Source organism: Hypanus sabinus, chromosome 26, assembly GCF_030144855.1.
Source record: "Hypanus sabinus isolate sHypSab1 chromosome 26, sHypSab1.hap1, whole genome shotgun sequence".
Lineage (NCBI taxonomy): Eukaryota > Metazoa > Chordata > Chondrichthyes > Myliobatiformes > Dasyatidae > Hypanus > Hypanus sabinus.
In genome coordinates this window covers 30,998,743-31,018,248 of record NC_082731.1, presented here as the reverse complement: position 1 = coordinate 31,018,248, position 19,506 = coordinate 30,998,743, and the positions used below count along the sequence as shown (strand labels likewise).

Below are 19,506 nucleotides of genomic sequence, written 5' to 3'. Positions count from 1 at the left end.
AATATAGAAACCAGACAACCAGAGGTTAAAGTACAGCAGTACACATGATAACTTCTGATCCACAGATGAATTAGACACAAATAACTAACTAAATTAAATATTGTAACGTTCGGAACTGATTAACCAGTGACGATTCGGACACGATGAGGCGGGCGGGGTGGGGGGGGGGTTCAGAAGCCGAATGGCCCGAGGATAGAAACGGTTTCCCACCCTGACCGTTCCTGTCTTTCTGCGTCGGAGTCTCCTGCCCGATGGGAGAAAGTCTAAGAGGGTGCTGGATGGACGGGTGGGATCCTTGTACGCAGCGCTCCTGATGAATGACCCTGACGGGCGTTACGATCAGCTCAGCCGCTCTCACAGTCCTTCGTCGGGACTTCTGGTCCGATGCTCCGCTACTCCCGTACCGGCTGGAGATGCAGCTTCATTCGGACCTCTCAGCGGTGCTGCAGTCAAACGCAGTTAAGATGGTGTGTTGTGGCGGTGGGGCCTTGCTTGCCTCAGTGTTCTTAGGAAGTGGATCCGCTGCTGAGCCTTTTTTTCAGGGAGATGAACTTCCAGCAACCTGGGGGAAGTGGGGGGGGGGAAATTAATGCTTGTTGCCGTTTTATGCGCGGGAGGGGGAGCTAGGAGGGGTACTTTGGGGTTCTAACTTTAACTATCGTTCATTCTTTGGGGCACTCCTCTTTTGTGGATGGTTGTGAAGAAAAATCATTTCAGGATGTATATTGTATACATTTCTCTGACATTAAATTGGACCTTTGAACTTGGTGCACTTAACCCTCTCTCTGGAGGAGCCATGTATTCGGGAGGGGGCTGGTTTGTCTGCACCTCCCTGAAATCCACAATGATTTCCTTCGTCTTCTCCACATTCAGGCTTAGGTTGTTCTTCTCACACCAATCCACTTCCTCTCTATACTCCATCTTGTCATTGTCCTTGATGAGGCCAACCACTGTTGTATCATCCACAGACTTGATGACCCGGGTGAGCTGGATCCTGTGACACAGTCCTGCGTCAGCAGCGGGCTGAGCACACAGCCTTGGGAAGCGCCAGTGCTCAGTACAATGGAACTGAAGACACTGCTGCCCACGCTGACTGACTGTGGGCTCACTGTTAAGAACTGAGGACCCACACCATTCTGCACATGCCGTTTCTCACTTCAACCATCGGAGGAGCTGATTTCAGAATGGTCCAACAATCCTCTCCAAATTCCTCTTTTGCAGAATACTTCTTTGTAACCGATGGTAACCGCACGAAAGGTAACATTTAACCTAACAATAAACCCGGATTGATTCTGAAGCCCAGAGCGTGTTCCCTTTCTTGGGCCTGGGGAAAGCTACCACTGAACCAGCCTCTTCTTTCACCGCTGGCTCTGCCTCCGTCTGGGACACTCTTGACTTCAATAAGGCAACGTGCATCATCCGCAAAGCAAGCAGCATTATGAAGGACCCCACACACCCCTCGGACAAACTCTTCTCCCTCCTGACGTCTGGGAGCATTCGGGCTCTCACGACCAGACTGTGTAACAGTTTCTTCCCCCAAGCCATCAGACTCCTCAATACCAGAGCCTGGACTGACACCAGCTTACTGCCTTCTAATGAGCCTATTGTCTTTATTGTAACGCCTGCACTGTTTTGTGCACTTTATGCAGTCCTGGCTGGGTCTGTAGTCTAGTGTAGTTTTTGTGTTGGTTTACGTAGTTCAGTGTAGTTTTTGTATTGTTTCATGTAGCACCATGGTCCTGAAGAAGGTTGTTTCGTTTTAACTGTGTACTGTACCAGCAGTTATGGTCGAAATGACAACAAAATGTGACTTGACTTGACTTGATCCTCCACCAACACACACAACACTCCACGTATGTGGTACTGGTAAATTTCCACAGATGCACTGCATCACCTGTGGGGGCGGACTGTGCAGGATTGAACCTGCAGGAACTTGTAAACTCAGTCAGCTCCACCTTGGGCCACAGTACTCAGGACATCTTCAAGGAATGATGCCTGAAATAGGCGGTGTCCATCCTTAAGGATGCCCATTACCCGGGGCATGCCCTCTTCTCACTGTTAGCATCAGGAAGGAGGTACAGAAGCCTGAAGGCACACACTCAGCGATTCAGGAACAGCTTCTACTCCTCGGTCACCCGATTTCTGAATGGGCATTGACCCCGTGAACAATCCCTTGCTACATTGCATTATACTGCTCCTGCAAAAACAACACATTTCACAACATATGGCGGTTACATTAAACCTGGGAGGCGATGGGGTCATGGGAGAAGAGGATCAGAGAAAGAGAGGAGGGACGTGGGAGGTTTTTGAATGGACAGTTTGTAGGGATACTCACTGTGTCCGAGTGTTTGCTCTGAACGTGTGGAGGGTGTTTCACCCCGGATCTGTTGCCAGTAAATTCACTACCTCGCCGCTAATTCTGTTCTGGGAGCCCTGCTTTGGCGATTTTTGTACAAGGAAGGAGAAACGTGGGCTCGTGGCTTTGCGGATGACACAAGTGTTGCTGTTGTATATGGTGTGCAAGATTGTTGGGGGTCACAACAGGTCGTTGATAAGATGCAGAGCTGTGCCGAGAGATGGCAGGTGAAGATTATTACAGAAAAGTGCCAAGTGGTGCAGTGTGCACGCTTGAATCTGAAGACGAGAGGACAGGGTTAAACACAGGGCCGTTAGCAGTGAAGGGGTCTCGGCTCTACAATCAGAGATCCCTTACGGCTGATCGGCTGACTACAAGAAGTCTTCTTCCCTTCATTGGTCAGGGATTTATTTCGGGATCAGCAAGGTCGCATTGCAGCTCGATAAAACTCTCCTTAGACCATGCTTGGATACAGCTCCTCCTGCCTCGTGACAGGAGCATTGAGAGAGGTTCATGCTGACCTGCCACATACCCGGTGTGGGTGTTTGCTGCTGGAGGATGGTGCGCTTTACCTTCCTGAAGTGAAGAGAGTTCCAGACGGCGGCAGCGCCAGCGGGGAAAGGTGTGTGGAAGTCAGATACATTGGGGATATTTAAGAGACTCTCGCCCAGCACCGAGAAAAGAAAGTTGCAGATCTGTGTGGGAGGGAAGTGTTAGTTTGATCGATGTCAGCTCAACATTGTGAGCTGACGGGCCTCTCCTGTTCCAATGTTCGGAATAAACAGACTGCTTTGTTGAAAGAACACTGATTTATTCTTTATTTTAAAGCCACAGCATTAAAATATGGCCCAGACTTTCACCCGCTTCCCACAGCCAACACTGACAAAACACACCACAGGTAACGTCCAGGGCTAATCCAGCGCTCCCCCCACCCCCCCAACAACCAACACCCCTCCCACCCTCCGAGTCCCGGAGTCTCCCAGTCAGTCCTGTCTCGTCACTGAGAGTCCAGATCCCAACCTGTGACTGTCGTCTTTGCACCATCAGAGGGGGTGATGGGGGGCTCTGGAGAAGGTGTGGAAGAAGTTCACCAGGACCCTGAAAGGATTGGAGGGTGTCAGCGAGACCGGTAGGTTGCAAAAACATGAGTTACATTCTCTGGAACTTCAGACGGAACTGCTTCCGAGCCACCCCCTCCCCTGCCCCGGGCAATCAGCTGTCAGTTTTATTGCTGGTTTGATCACCATCCACATCTCTTCTCACTTCCTCCGACAGTCCCTTTCCCCCTCCCTTTCACAACCACCCCACCTCTTCGCCGTTCCTCCCTTGGCCGCTCGCTCCAACGTTTCGGGCCAAGACCCTTCGTCAGGACTGAAGGAGGAGGGGGCAGGGGCCCTATAAAGAAGGTGGGGGGAGGGTGGAAAACCAATCAGAGGAAAGATCAAGGGGTGGGCGAGGGGACAGGCAGGAGAGGTGAAGAAGGAATGTAAGGGGAAAGCACTATGGGTGGTAGAAGGAGGCAGAATCATGAGAGAGGTGATAGGCAGCTGGAGGAGGAGGCAGAGTGAAACTGGGATGGGGAAGGCAGAGGGAGGGAATTACCGGAAGTTGGATAATTCTATTTTCATGCCAAGGAAAGCTGCAGGGCCTGATGGTGTCTCTAAGGCATGGTGAACATCAGCAGCACCTGCCCTCACTGAGGTATTTAACACCTCCCTGCAATTATGAAGGCTTCTGGGCTGCCTTAAAGTTCCGAAAACTATTCCATTTCCCAAGAAGAACGAGATCACCTTGGTTTAATGATTGTAGGACTGTTGTTCTGACTTTAGTGGTTATGAAACCTTTGAATGTTTGATATTGGCCCTAACTGCGTCCATTACTGATCCTTCTCTTGACCCGCTATAATTTTGTTTTGGAGCAAAGTGCTCAGCTGAGGATGCAGTTAACTTGTGGCTCCATTACAACCTTTAACACTTAAACTCCCCAACACCCAGGTTAGGATCTCGTTTGCTGACTTAACGCCGTTGCTCTGGAGTAAGCTAGCCGTATCCTACCATACCTGTCAGCGAGTTACGCCAGGAAGCAGGCGCGAGCCCACGTGGCCGAGGAAGATTGAAACATCAAGGCGGACATGGAAGGCGGGCCAGGGTTCCGCAGCCCGAGAACGAGCCTGTGTGGGAGCTCGCTGTGCCTCGAGGGTAGGCCTCCGCATTCCAGCGGCGTCTCCTTCTTTCGATGGCCTCGGAGGATGTTAACGAGGTTCTGCGTTTATGGAGTTGGACTGTGGGCTTCCCCAGTTTTATGGTTTTTGTATTGGAACTGTCACCCATTCTTCCTCATTTTTTTAACATGGAGTGGGGGGTGCTTTGGGGCCAATGTTCTTGTTGTGTTTTTGTGTGTGTGTGTGTGTGTGTGTGTGTGTGTGTGTGTGTGTGTGTGTGTGTGTGTGTGTGTGTGTGTGTGTGTGTGTGTGTGTGTGTGTCTGTGTGTGGGGGGGGGGTGGGGGGGTTGCTGCTGTTACTGTTAGAACTGACCTCCATGACTTTCTTTGTTTCCAGGCTATCTGGAGAAGACGAATCTCAGAGTCATGCAAACTTTAATAAATGAACCTTTGAGCCTTCAGTATGTAAAGCTAATTGTCCAATCCAATGCCTACAAGCACAATGCAAACAGCAGAAAATCTGCAGATGCTGGAAATCCAAAGCAACACACACAAGATGCTGGAGGAACTCAGCAGGGCAGACAGCGTCGATGGAGAGGAACAAACAGGGGACATTTCAGGCCGAGACCCTTCTTCAGGACTGAAATGGAAGGGGGAAGATGCCAGAATAAAAATGTGGGGGGAGGGGAGGTAGGTTAGCCGGAAGGAGACAGGTGGGTGGGAAAGGTAAAGGGCTGGAGAGGAAGGAATCTGACAGGAGAGGAGAGAAGGAGAGGACCGGGAAAACTGATGGCAGGCAAGAAGAGGCGAAAGGCAGAGTGGGGAATAGAAGAGTGGATGGGGGAGGGGATTTTCTTTTTAAACTGGAAAGAGAAGTTGATATTCGTGCCTTCAGATGGAATGTAAGGTGTTGCTCCTCCACCCCGAGGACTTTGGGGATGAGTGCCGGGAGGGAGATTAGTGGAGAGGGACGAATGGACGAGGGAATCACAGAGTGGGAGGGGGTGGTAAACACACATTTCTTTCACCCCACCTACTCTCAGTTTATACGAATGACAGCACCTCCACAGACAAATCCATTAAAATCCTAAAGTTTGTGGATGATACGGGTGCAGTTAGTCTCATCTGTAATAATGATGTGACCTGCTTCTGAAGGGAGGTAGACTGTTCTATAGCATGGTGTGGAGCTTAATGCTATCAAGACAGTGGAAATGAGGATTGACTTTCACCAACAAGACCCTACCTGCACCCCCCCCACCCCCGGAAATGAATGGTCAGACCGTGTTTGTGGTTGAGTCATTCAAATTCCTGGGTCTACCATTGAAGCGGGTCTAGCACTTTACGCTCACACCCAGGAAAGCCCAGCAGAAATTGCTCTTCCTACACCAGCTTAGGAAACGTCACATCTCAGGTCACACCCTGATGAATTTTTACTCAGCCAGCATTGGGAGTGTTGTAACCACCTCTATCACCGTTTCGCTCCCTGCTGCCTCCACTCTCTCTGTCCAGGTTGCAGAGAGCGTCCACTCAGCCAAGAAGCTCACTGGCTGTCAGCTGCCAACATCAAAAGCCCTGTCCATCACCAGAGTGAAGAAAGGAGCTTGAAAAATTACTCCTGACTCCACCCACCCTAGCAGTCACCTATTCACCAAAATGCCATCAGCGGGACACTACAAGACCATCACCACAGGCACTACATATCATTTCCAAAGTAGCTGTCCATTTTCTCAACAAAACTCTCTCAGATGTAATGCCCTAAATATTCCTTCACAATATCTGTTAAATGGTCTTTTCTCCTCTCCTTGCCCTGTTGATAACTACTTATAGTCTGTTCATATTTATTTAAGTTTGATTGTTGACGTTATGTGACTGTTATGGTAATTGTCGACTGCTCTTTGCACTATTATCTTGTAGATCACTGTTGTCTGTAAAGCTGTTGTCCTGGGGTTGATGCTTGGCACAGAAGCACAATCGATTCTGGGATGTCTCAGACACCGGCAATAAAGTGACTGATTCCGGAGCAGCGGACGCCGAAGGGAGACCTCAAACTTTCTGAGATTATCAGAGGCACAGATAGACAATCATCTGCAGGCAGGCCCTCGCAGGTTCAGGAGGCCATGAGAAGTACAGATTGAGGGAACTGCCGGAGTAATTTGCCCCAGGGTGAAATGTCAGACACGAGAGAGAGGGCATGGAGTTAAGGTGGAGGGGGGCAAATTCAAATGAGGTGTGTGGGACAAGTTTTTATTTACACAGTAAGTGCCAGGATCATCAAGTGCGGTGATGGCAGATACTACAGACGACTTTCAAAGGGATTAGGCATCAGCATAACATTGTGGGCCGAAAGGCCAGAGCGGAGCTGTATTCTGTGACCGCCAACCACGTTTAACACCATGAGATATGGGAGACTTGAGTTTAAGAGTCGAGAGGTAATGCTGCAGCTATATAGGACCCTGGTCAGACCCCACTTGGAGTACTGTGCTCAGTTCTGGTCGCCTCACTACAGGAAGGATGTGGAAACCATAGAAAGGGTGCAGAGGAGATTTACAAGGATGTTGCCTGGATTGGGGAGCATGCCTTATTAGAATAGGTTGAGTGAACTCGGTCTTTTCTCCTTGGAGTGACGGAGGATGGGAGGTGACCTGATAGAGGTGTACAAGATGATGAGAGGCATTAACCGTGTGGACAGTCAGAGGCTTTTCCCCAGGGCTGAAATGGCTAACACAGGGGGGCTTGGAAATAGGTATGAGGGGGATGTCAGAGGCAAGTTTTTCACAGAGGGGTAGGTGCGTGGAATGGGCTGCCAGCGGCGGTGGTGGAGGCAGATACAATAGGGTCGAAGAGACTTAGACAGGTACACGGAGCTCAGAAAAATAGAGGGCTATGCAGTAGGGAAATTCTAGACAGCTTCATGGTTACATGGTCGATACAACATTGTGGGCTGTAGATTTTCTATGTTCTCATTCGGCCATTCGGCCCCACAAGTCTGCTTCAATATTTCATCCTGGCTGATCCAATCTCCTGCCTTCTCCCCGTATCCCTTCGTGCCCTGACCAAACGAAAATCTATCAACCTCTGCTTTAAACGCACCCAGTGACCCAGCCTCCACAGCTGCCTGAGGCAGCAAATTCCGCAGATTCACCACCTTCCGGCCACAGAAATTCCTCCTCATCTCTGTTCTAAACGGCTGTCCCTCAATTCTCAGGCTGTGCCCTCAGGCCCTAGCGACTTACCTACCATGTGAGCTTTCAGTTTCCCTAGTGATGGCAACTTCACCCACTTCTCCCCCCTGTCCGGCAGACTGCTCGTGTCTGCCACAGTGATTCAATCCTACTTCCATTTCCTTGTCCCCCCTCACTACCTTCCAGGGGTCTGATATCTCCTCTCACCTCATATATCTGTAGAAACACTCGGTATCATCTTTAATATTACAGGCTTCTTTACATTCGTATTAACCTTCATAATGACTTTTTTAGCTGCCTTCTTAAAAGCCCCCCAGTCCTCTCAACTTCCCACGAACTGTGTCTCCATTATATCCCCTCTCTTTTGCTTTGGCTTCTCTTGTCAGCCACAGTCGTGTCGTTTTTCCTTTGGGACACCCTTCTTTGGGATGTATCTATCCTGCAAATTCCAGTGGATCCCGTCTCACGATTCCCACCAAGTTCACTTCCAGAGTCCAAAGTAGGAACTGACTCGGAGCTGGGGGGGTGGGGGGGGGGTAATAAACTCAATATGACACAGGAGAAAAGTCCGACTGAGGGGAAGAACCACCAGGAAAGCTCACAACCCCCCCCCCCCCACACGGCACGTGTGGGCAGACGGAAACACACGACACTCCCTCCCCCACCCCCGAACGAAGAGCACACCCAGTGACAGAGAGTGAAGGGTCTCCCGCGGGCGGAGCACCTCTATCGCGTGTGGGTCCACACTTGGCCCTGGAGCTGCGACGATCCAGCGCCCGCAGAGGCGGAGGGAGGGGGTCCAGGAGCCGATGCGGTCGGGCCGGGGACCCACAAGGACTGTGCGAAGGCATTGGCACGCCAGCATCGGGCGAAACACGGTTCCTCGTCGCGAAGACCTCGCCACACTCGGGCCCCGGGTCCTACCTCTCCCCCTCACTCGTGTCTCTGGAGCCACGACGACCGGGTGAGGCTCTTCCCACCCAGAGGGGAGGCAAAGGGCTTCTGCCCACCGTACCCGCAGGTGTGAGAGGGGGGTGAAGGACTTACTGCATGGCCTGCCGGGCAACGGGCCGTCCTGGGCGGGGTCTGTCCCTCCGCACGCACCTGCTGCCCTCGGAGGCAAAGGCATCGTCGGGCTTTCCTCCCGTCAGGCGGGGGACATCGTCGGTCAGATACCGGCGCTCTGGACTCATTCCGCAAGACCTCGATGCAACTATCCCGTCACACTGTTTACGCTCTGTGACGCTGATGTGAAGGGAGTCTTTCCCAGCAGGGCGCCTGAGATCTGAAAGGACAAACAGAAGACTTCTACAGTACTGTGCAAAATTCTGAGGTAAACTAGATCTTTTATACAGCATGGCCTCCACAGAGCCCTGATCTCAACATCATTCAGGCTGTCTGGGATTACCTGGGGAGACAGAAGCAAGTGAGACAGCCAAAGTCTGCAGAGTAAATGTGGCAAGTTCCCCCAGATGCTTGGAACAACCTACCGGCCAATCTTCTCATAAAACTGCACAACAGTGTACCTCAGAGAATTGATGCGGTTTTAAAAGGCAAAGGTTGGTCACACCAAGTATTGATTTGATTTAACTCTTTACTGCTCTTCATAGTAATTGTTTATGATGTTCAGAAACTTTTCATCTTAGAAACGTTTGAAAGCAGCTTCACTTTGCAGAATTCATTTTTTAACATGTGCGCACATTCATAGTGATAAATGTTATAGCCTTCCTCTGTAATTGTAACACACAATTCTATTTTACCACTACGTATGGCATTACCTGTCTGGATGATTTGCCACCTACAAGTTTTTTAAAAAAGTATTTCAATGGAAAAGTCTGTTATGAATCAAAACCTGTACCAGAGTGTCGAGGTTCGCATCAAATTTCACTTTTTAAATGGTCCCCAGCTCCAAACCCAATTAACTCTTTCCCATCCCAGCGAATTTAACTTTTGTCTGCTTCTCAGAGGCATATCAAGCTGGAATACTAAAGGGGACAAGGAGTAAATATAGGTGCTGTATTCAAGAACACTTGCATCAAGAATATTTGGCAGAGATCCAGACGCAGTCCTGGGAATTCTGCTCCTGCAGAATACCCCACAACACTGATCAGCAGAAACCAGGTTTTTTGCAGCCTGGCCTGCCGAGTTCCTCCAGCAACTTGCTGGTCGGATTTCAGACATCTGCTAATTTTCTCTCGTCTGTGAAACAGGTTTATTTGATCAGCCGACGTCCTCTAGACCACGTGACGTAGAACCCATCGAAAGCTGCGCATGCTCGGACGTCCCGGCCCCAGCTCCACTCTGAACCACCTGCAGGATGGACGCCACTTGGCCGTTGGCTCCCGGACAACGGCGGGGTGGGGGTCGCCAATGGGGATATTTGGAGGGTGGGTGGGGAGAAACTCTGGCTAGACTTTTGGGGCGTAATCAGGAGACAGGTGCCGCGGCCGTCAGACGTCAGGAAGGAATTCTCACGCTTCCACAGCGGCGGGCCAACTGATCCGCGGCTCCTCAGCAGGAGCAAACAAAAGCAAAGCAGAGCTGAAGCGGAGCGGCCATTGTGTGAGTGGACCAGCGCAGGAGTGGTGAGGAGGCACAGGTAGGAAGCAAGTAAGGCTTTTGTGGTGGCTGAATAAAGAGTCACTAAATTACAGCTTGTTAAATAAAGCAGGGATGATGCTCCATGATGTGGGAGGGAGCTGGTGGACCCCATTGTGGGTCCTGGTGACCACATCTGCAGCAAGTGTTGGCTGCTCGAGGAACTCAGGCTCAAAGCTGATGACACTAGACACTAGAGTACTACAGCACAGCCCTCCATGTTGTGCCAACCCACATATTCCTTAAAAAAAAGGTACTAAACCCACACTACCCCATAACCCTCTATTTTTCTTTCATCCATGTGCCTGTCCAAGAGGCTCTTAAATACCCCTAATGTTTTAGCCTCCACCACCATCCCTGGCAAGTCATTCCAGGCACTCACAACCCTCTGTGTAAAAAACTTACCCCTAATGTCTCCCCTAAACTTCCCTCCATTAACTTTGTACATATGCCCTCTGGTGTTTGCTATTGGTGCCCTGGGAAACAGGTACTGACTATCCACCCTATCTGTGCCTCTCATAATCTTGTAGACCTCTATCAAGTCCTGTCTCATCCTTCTATGCTCCAAAGAGAAAAGTCCCAGCTCTGCTAACCTTGCTTCATATGACTTGTTCTCCAAACCAGGCAACGTCCTGGTAAATCTCCTCTGCACCCTCTCCATCAGGGTGAGATTGAAATAGAACAGGCCTGTGTGCTGGACAATGAGTTCAATCTGGACAAGTGTGAGGTGATGCATTTTGGAAGGACAAACCAGAAGACTGAGGACAGGATTAATGGTCGGTTACTTAAGAGTGTGGATGAACAAAGGGACCTTGGGGTTCAAATCCATACATCCCTCAAGGTCACTGCACAGGTTCATAGGGTAGTTAAGCAGGCCTATGGGATGCTAGGCTTCATTAACAGGGGGATTGAGTTCAAGAGTAGAGAGGTCATGTTGCAACTCCACAGATCTCTGGTGAGACCGCACTTAGAATTGTGTTCAATTCTGGTCACCTCATTATAGGAAGGATGTGGAAGCTATGGAGAGGGTGCAGAGGAGATTTACCAGGATGTTGCCTGGTTTGGAGAACAAGTCACATGAAGCAAGGTTAGCAGAGCTGGGACTTTTCTCTTTGGAGCGTAGAAGAATGAGAGGGGACTTGATAGAGGTCTACAAGATTATGAGAGGCATAGATAGGGTGGATAGTCAGTACCTGTTTCCCAGGGCACCAAGAACAAACACCAGAGGGCATATGTACAAAGTTAAAGGAGGGAAGTTTAGGGGAGACATCAGGGGTAAGTTTTTTTACACAGAGGGTTGTGAGTGCCTGGAATGACTTGCCAGGAATGGTGGTGGAGGCTAAAACATTAGGGGTATTTAAGAGCCTCTTGGACTGATCAAGATCCTTTTCACTTGTCAATACTGAAGCAAAGTATTCACTTATGACCTGGAATCTGAGTTTCACACACTGCAGCCCCTCAGGGAGGGGGAGAGTTACCTGGATTCTGTATTTCAGGAGGTAGTCACACCTGTTAAATTAGCTGCTTCAAATTCAGTCTGTGGTCAGGGACAGGAGGGTGTGACTATGAGTGAGGCGGGTAGTGGGATCCAAGAGACAGTGCTGGAGGGACCTCAGCCCTTGAGCTTGTCCAACAGGTCTGAGATTCCTGCTCCCTGTGTGAATGAGAGTGGGGGCTGTAGGAAGGATGAGCAACCTGACTGTGGCACGGTAGTTCAGGGAGCCATTCAAGAGGGAGAGAGAAGAGAAATGTGGTGGTAATTGGGGATAATATAGTCAGGGGAATAGACAGAGTTCTCTGTCACGAGGATAGACCATCCCATGGGCTGTGTTGCCTGCCTGGTGGCTGAGTTCGGGACATCTTATCTGACCTGCAGAGGAGCTTGCAGTGGGAGAGGAAAGATACAGTATCGTGGTCCATGTGGGCATCAACGACACAGGTAGAACGAGGAAAGAAGTTCTGCTGTGGGAATTTGAGCAGCTAGGGATTAAATTAAAGAGCAGAACCAAAAAGGTGGTAACCTCTGCATTACTACCCGAGCCAGGTGCAAATTGGCATATGGCTAAAGTGAATGTATGTCCCTTGGAGGACGAGAAAGGGGAACTGATATTGGGTAATGAGGAAATGGCCGAGGCTTTGAATGACAATTTTGTGTTGGTCTTCACGGTGGAGGACACATCTAACATGCCAAAGAGAGATGTTATGTTTGCGATAGGAGGTGAGGACCTCGATACAATAGCTATCACTAATGAGGTAGTGCTGAGCAAACTTGTGGGCCTGAAGATAAATAAGTCCCCTTGTCCTGATGGAACGCATCCCAGGATACTGAGAGAAGTGGCAGAAGTTCTAATAGAGGCTTTGGTGATGATTTACTGAAATTCTCTGGTCTCTGAGCAGGTCCCGGCGGATTGGAAGATGGCGAATGTCACACCGCTGTTTAAAAAATGGATGTAGGCAAAAGGCAGGCAACTATAGGCCAGTCAGCTTAACATCTGTAGTTGGGAAAATGCTTGAAGCTGTTATTAAAGAAGAAACAGTGAGGCATCTGGAAGGAAATGGATCCATCAGGCAGACACAGCATGGATTCAGCAAAGGCAGGTCCTGTTTGACAAACTTACTGGAGTTCTTTGAGGGTATAACGAGCACAGTGGATAGAGGGGAATAGATAGATGTTATTTACATAAGGCATTCAATAAGGTGTCACATAAAAGACTTAACATAAGATAAGGATGTTAGAGTGATGTATTAGCATGGATAGAGAATTGGTTACCCAACAGAAAGCAGAGAGTTGGGATACATGGGTGTTACTCTGGTTGGCAATCAGTGGTGAGCGGAGTGCCATATGGGTCGGTGCTCGGCCGACAACTGTTCACGATATACATTATGATCTGGAAGAAGGGACTGAGTGTAGTGGATCTAAGTTTGCTGATGACACTAAATTGAATGGAAAAGCAAATTGTGCAGAAGATACGGAGAGTCTGCAGAGCGATATAGACTGTTTAGGTGAGTGGGCAAAGGTCTGTCAGAATGTTGGTAAATGTGAGATCATCCACTTTGGAAGGGAACATGGAAGAGCAGATCATTATTTGAAAGGTAAAAGATGGCAGCATGCTGTGCTTGGGAGTGCTTGTGTGTGAATCACAAAAGGTTGGTTTGCAGGTGCAGCAGGCTATCAAGAAGGCAAAGGGAATGTTGGCCTTCATTGCTAGAGGGATTGAATTTAAGAGCAGGGAGCTCATGCTGCAACTATACAGGGTACTGGTGAGGCCGCACCTGGAGTACTGTGTGCAGTTCCGGTCTCCTTACTTGGGGAACGATATACTGGCTTTGGAGACGGTGCAGAGGAGATTCACCAGGTTGATTCCAGAGATGAAGGGGTTAACCTATGAGGAGAGATGGAGTCGCCTGGGACTGTACTCGCTGGAATTCAGAGAATGAGAGGAAATCTTATAGACACATATAAACTTATGAAAGGGATAGATCAGATAGAGGCAGGAAAGTTGTACTGGTAGCTGAGACTAGAACTAGGGGATATAGCTTCAAGATTTAGGGGAGTAGATTTAGGACGGAGATGAGGAGGAACTGCTTTTCCCAGAGAGTGGTGAATCTGTGGAATTCTCTGCCCAATGAAGCAGTACAGGCTACCTCAGTAAGTATATTTAAGACAAGCTAGATAGATTTTTGCATAGTAGGGTAATTAAGGGTTATGGGGAAAAGGTGGGTAGGTGGAGATGAGTCCATGGCCAGATCAGCCACGATCTTATTGAATGGCAGAACAGGCTCGATGGGCCGAATGGTTTACTCCTGCTCCTACTTCTGATGTTAACTCCCGGCATGTGGCTCCTGATTGACAGCCACCTTCACCAATCAGGGCACCTGGACAACTCAGCCTATTCCCCCTTGACACAATTTGTCTTCATTTTAAGTGATGGCAATGTCTGTAATCCCGCCACATGTAATCAAATTCTTGTCATACAGCCTGTCTGAAGCTGGGATCAGTCACCTGATTCAGGTCCTGACTCCTGAACCAGTCACTGTTCTTACATTTGTTTTCCCTCCCTGGCGCTGCCTCAGTCTAAAACGTTTAGATGCATCTTTCTCGTCTAAACGAGGCCTCATCGCCCACCAAGGGCTCCATGCCATGTTTTCCCAACTCCCCTGGGGTAGTGGGTACAGAAGCCTGAAGGCACACAGCACCAGCTTGAGAAACCACGACTTCCTTTCAGTCATCCGCTTATAGAACCAACCACCAACAACTGTGCCAGAAAAGTGTGCATCACACAAATTTAGGTTTTGTTTTGCTCCACACCCCCCCTTTAGTTTTACAAAGCTGCACTCGGAGTTCCAACCTCACAACAAGAGCAAGATTAAGCTGGAGAGGGTGCAGGGAGATTTACTGGGGGGGGGGGGGGGGGGCTCAGCATCAGCATCAGAAAGAGTTTGGACAATCTGGGGCCCTTTTCCCTGGAGGCCGAGTGGGGTGACCTGGCATGGAATTGTAAACACGAGAGAATGCAGACGTTCAAGACTTAAACACACACACAGGAACGCAGCAGGTCGGGCAGCATCCAGGGAGGGAAATAAACAGTCAACGTTTCGAGCCAAGAAGTTTCCACAGGACTAGAAAAGAAGCCATAATGAAGTGGCATGGTTGGGGGGTCCTCACACTGGAAGGTGAGGGGTAAGGGGTGAATGGGTGGGCGATGGTTTCCACAGAGGCTGGGGCACAATAATTGGAAGATGTAAAGGACTGGGGAAGGAGGAACCCAACCAGTGGACCAGAGAGCAAAGGGAAGGGAGAACCCGAGGCAGGCGATGAGCACATGAAGAGCTCAGGGGAGGAGAAGCGAAGGGGGAAGGGGAGAGAGACCCAGGAGTGTGTCAGTGGTCCATGTGAAGGGATATTCACCATGTCTGACCACAGCTGATGGATTGGGTTGGGAACTGCATTCCATATACGTTGCCAGTATTTAACTTGCTCTCCGCTAATTCTGTTCCAATTTTTATAACAGACCATCTGATATAGGAGCAGAGTTAGACCATTTGGCCCATCAAGTCCATTCCATCATGGCTGATCTACCTTTCCTCTCAGCCCCAATCCCCTTATCCCTTCATGCCTTGACTAATCATGAATCTACCAACCTCAACCTTAAATACCCCCAACGACCCAGCCACCTCAGCTGCCTGTGGCAACGAATTCACCACCCGCTGGGTAAAGAAATTCCGTTCCAAAAGGACACCCCTCCAATCTGAGGCTGCGTCCTCTGGTTTTAGACTCTCCAACCCTAGGAAACATCCTCTCTAAATCCACTATCGAGTCTTTGCAATATTCAATAGGTTTCAATTCGATTGAGAATGTGAAGAGGGTAAGGGGTACGTGTAGAAGGGGTGGGCAAGGGGTAAATGTAGCAAAATATGTAGACAGGACCAGGGAGAGGATACATCAATGGTGAAGTGCAGGAGGACAGGGAAGAGGTAGCTAAAATAAGATGCCAGGCAGCATGTGGCAACCACAACGAAGAGGAACCTTGCGACCACAAGACAACGTGTTCGGCAAAGTATTTTGAGCTATATACCTATTTCGAGTGTTTTGCTTGCGTCCATACCCATTCCGAGTATTACGCTTGCGTCTATGCTTATTCCGAGAATTTCCCGTGCTTCGCTATGCAATAGCCAATCAATTGATGGATTTGAATCGGTAACCATATTTGTGAATGTAGTAGCCCGCTTTTGGGTATAAGTATGACCTCTGTGAACCGACAAATTGGGAGTTGGCTAACTTACGGCCGAAGTGCGTGGGGCTGCGAACTCCTCTCTGAATAAAAACCGTTTCATCGGCAATTTCGAGTCTCTGGGGTTCTTTCCTCAACTGAGCAGGAGTTTGGTGTTCGAGTCCCCGGTTTAAGAAGTTGGAGTTCGAGGCCCTGCATAGAGTGTGGTATAGGAAGTGGGGTTAGAGGCCCTGCATAGAGTTTGGGGTTTGAGTCCCCGGTTTAAGAAGTTGGGGTTCGAGGCCCCTGGTGTAGGAAGTGGGGTTAAAGGTCCTGCGTGGGCTTTGGGGTTGGAAGCTCCGGAGCAATACAATTTAATTTGACTAAGGTCTGGTTCCAACATCTAACTGAAACCACATCCTGCCTTAGACTGGTGGTTAAGAGCAGAAATCTGCCAGGCGAAGGTCAGGACACTGAAGTGGATGCGAGAGTAAGTTACCAAAATGGGCCAGACTCTAGATAAATCAGGACCAAATACACCATTATGGAAAATGTGTAAAGAATTCCCGGAAAACGAGACAGATTTACGGAGATTGAGCATGCGGATGAATAAGAAGTTGGGGAATGAACTTTGGCCATTAGGGGGAACCTGTGATCTTGAGAAGTGTAAGAGAGCAGAGGGACAGGTGTGGTGACAGAATGTCTCACAGAAATGGAAAGATCTAATTACGCGTTGGTATACCGTGGCCAGCAGACTTAATGAGCGCTCCGGCCAGACCTCCTGGGAGGTGAATGGAAGAAATGGAAAGATACCCATCAACTATAGTAATGGAAAACCCAGGGGCTGGCCGGTACTGAAGGCCTTGTGTGAAATCCTTGATGAGAAGCGTAGGATTGATGATCATAATGTACAATTTGGTGATAAAAGGCCGGCACCGGATATGACTGGGCCACAGACCCTATTTGACCCAATGAGGACTCGGAGGAGGAGGAGGAGGAGGTCCCTTTGTTAGTGAGGGCTGCAAATCCCGCCCCGCCTGTATCTCGGAGCCTTCCGCCCCCCTGTGCCCTTTACCCATGATTCCCGCCCCCATGGACTCCCGACTTCCCTTTTCGGGATTGTCAGCTCCAGTGCAGGAGTTCCAGATGACCGAAGAACTCCCCACTCGCGATAACCATGAGTCCCTTACCAGATTTGCGGTGACCCCCAATTTGGGCATCAACCTGGCAGGAAGGGACGTACTCTGTCGTTTCCATCTCACCGTCACCTGCACCAGTGATGGTCTCACCCTGACCGAACCTCCTACCCATTGGGTGTTCTGGCTTCACGTTCCCCCTGCAATGGTGGGCATTGGACCTCGCCCACCTCCCCTCCTGCTCGCCAGTCACCCTCGAGCCCCCATACACTTGTGTGACCCTTGCGTACGACCCTTCGGGACGCTCAGAGGTCTTGGCAGCCTTATTCGCCCCACTCTTGGGTCTTTGCCATTGTGACTATGGAGGCAGGCATAGCCCTAGCCGCCCATGTCCCCGACTTCCTGTGGCAGCAGTCCCCTGGAATAAGCCCTCATATAACCCTCCACGTAAACGAGGGTCATGCAGCTAAGAAATTGGGCCCTGCCATCTTTAGGGTGCTGCAGCAGGCAGACCCTTCCCTGACAGGAAACCGGCAGGAAGTGGACAGTGGTGGTATTCTTTTCTTCGATAAGCAATGTGACACCTCCTGCACCACCATCAGCCTCCGACTGACCCCTGCTGCGAACCCCCCACTGAGATTTGGGCAACCTCCAAGACCGACGTAGGCCTTACCCCGGTAGCTCCCATCCAGATACAGGTAAAGCCCAACTCACGATTGCCCCAGATCCCGCAGTACCCTCTCAAAGCGGAAGCCGTTCAGGGTGTCCACCCACTTATTACCTCCTTCTTAGAACAGGGTGTCCTGGTCCCCTGTAATACCCCGATCTTAGCAGTGCCAAAGCCCGGATGCCCCGAGTGGCGCCTGGTGCAGGATTTATGGGCAATTAATGACATAATCCCTCCCCTGCATGCCGCTCGCTGTCCACAACCCCGCAAACATTCTGGGCCAGATACCCGCCACTGCATGATGGTTCACCATTATAGATTTACAACACGTCTTCTTCTCCACACCCCTACTTGAGGATTCACGCTTATTCACCTTCACCTTCCAGGGTCGCCAATACACCTGGACCCGACTGCCCCAGGGTTTCAGGGACTCCCCCACTGTTTTCCCACAGACCCTTTGTGGCCAACTGAAGGACCTCAGCTTCCCCAAAAACTCAGCGCTCGTCCAGTACGTTGATGACCTGCTTTTGGCTAGCGACACTCAGCACGCCTGTGAGGAGGACACAAACCATCTCCTCCATGCCCTACATACGTGATTCCTCCGACAAAGGTGAAACAAACTCAGACACAGGTGAAGTTTTTAGGTGCCACAGTTCGGGCACTTACGGCTGACAGAACTCGACCCATAACCCTGACACCCCCTCCACAGACTCCGAAGCAAATGTGTAAATTCCTTGGGCTAGTGAACTTTTGCAGGCAGTGGATCCCTAACGCTGCATGCCTGACTAAGCTGCTCACCCCTTTAACCTCTCCAAAGGCCCCCCCCCTCCCTTGACAATGGACGAGCACCAATCGGCCACTTTTAACTCTCTTAAGGCCTCCCTTTCTGCCCCACCTGCACTGGGTCAGCCACTGTATGACAGGGCTTTTCAGCTCTACGTTTCCATAGTCGATTCATGTGCAACAGCTATTCTCACCCAGACACATGGGGACCAGCGGCGTCCGGTTGCCTATTATTCAGCGCTGCTGGACCCAGTAGCCCAGGGATACCCCCCCGTGCACTCAAATTCTTCCTGCCGTTTACCTTATGGTCACCGCAGCATCCAACTACATCAACCGGTGACGGTCTACTCTTCCCATGCAGTAACCGCCCTCCTAACCACGCACCAAACTCAGCATCTCACTCAGGCGAGACTCAGCCGCTATGAGATTGCTCTTCTCCATAATCCGTTGCTGACGTTCGCTTATTGTACCACACTTAACCCTGCCACCTTTGTGGATCACCCACACGACCTTCTACCCGTGCCTCCCAGCTCCTGCGTAGACCAAAACCACCCTCACTTCCCCACGGCCGGACCTCCAGGACATTGAGTTAGACAACCCGGACCTGATACTTTTTGTGGACGGCTCGTCCTCTGTCTCCCCGGACGGTGTCCGGCAATCGGGTTATGCCACTGTGACCCCACACACCACCTTGGAGGCGGCAGCCTTCCACCCACCGGCCTCGGCCCAACAGGCTGAGCTTTCGCCCTCACTCGCGCTTGCACCCTCGCCTCGGGTCAGACAGCCAACATTTACACAGATTCACGCTATGCTTTTGGGGTCGCTGACGATGTTGGTACGCCATGGGCGCGGCGGGGCTTCCAAACGTCGGCTGGCAAAAGCAGTGCCAACGGCCCCTACATTGACAATTTG

The 19,506-nt window shown here is 50.3% G+C and overlaps 1 protein-coding gene and 1 long non-coding RNA gene across 2 annotated transcripts in view; one reads left to right on the top strand and one right to left on the bottom strand.

Moving 5' to 3' along the window:
• Positions 1-19,506, bottom strand: part of LOC132381726 (zinc finger protein 721-like) — a 43,500-nt gene that overhangs the window by 13,939 nt on the left and 10,055 nt on the right. Inside the window, exon 3 of the mRNA XM_059951299.1 lies at positions 8,747-8,984. Coding sequence (XP_059807282.1) covers positions 8,747-8,984 — 238 coding nt within the window. The remainder of the gene's footprint in view (positions 1-8,746; positions 8,985-19,506) is intronic.
• Positions 148-8,104, top strand: LOC132381394 (uncharacterized). The gene is made up of 2 exons (XR_009508023.1): positions 148-467; positions 969-8,104. It is a non-coding gene; the product is annotated as an uncharacterized LOC132381394 (long non-coding RNA).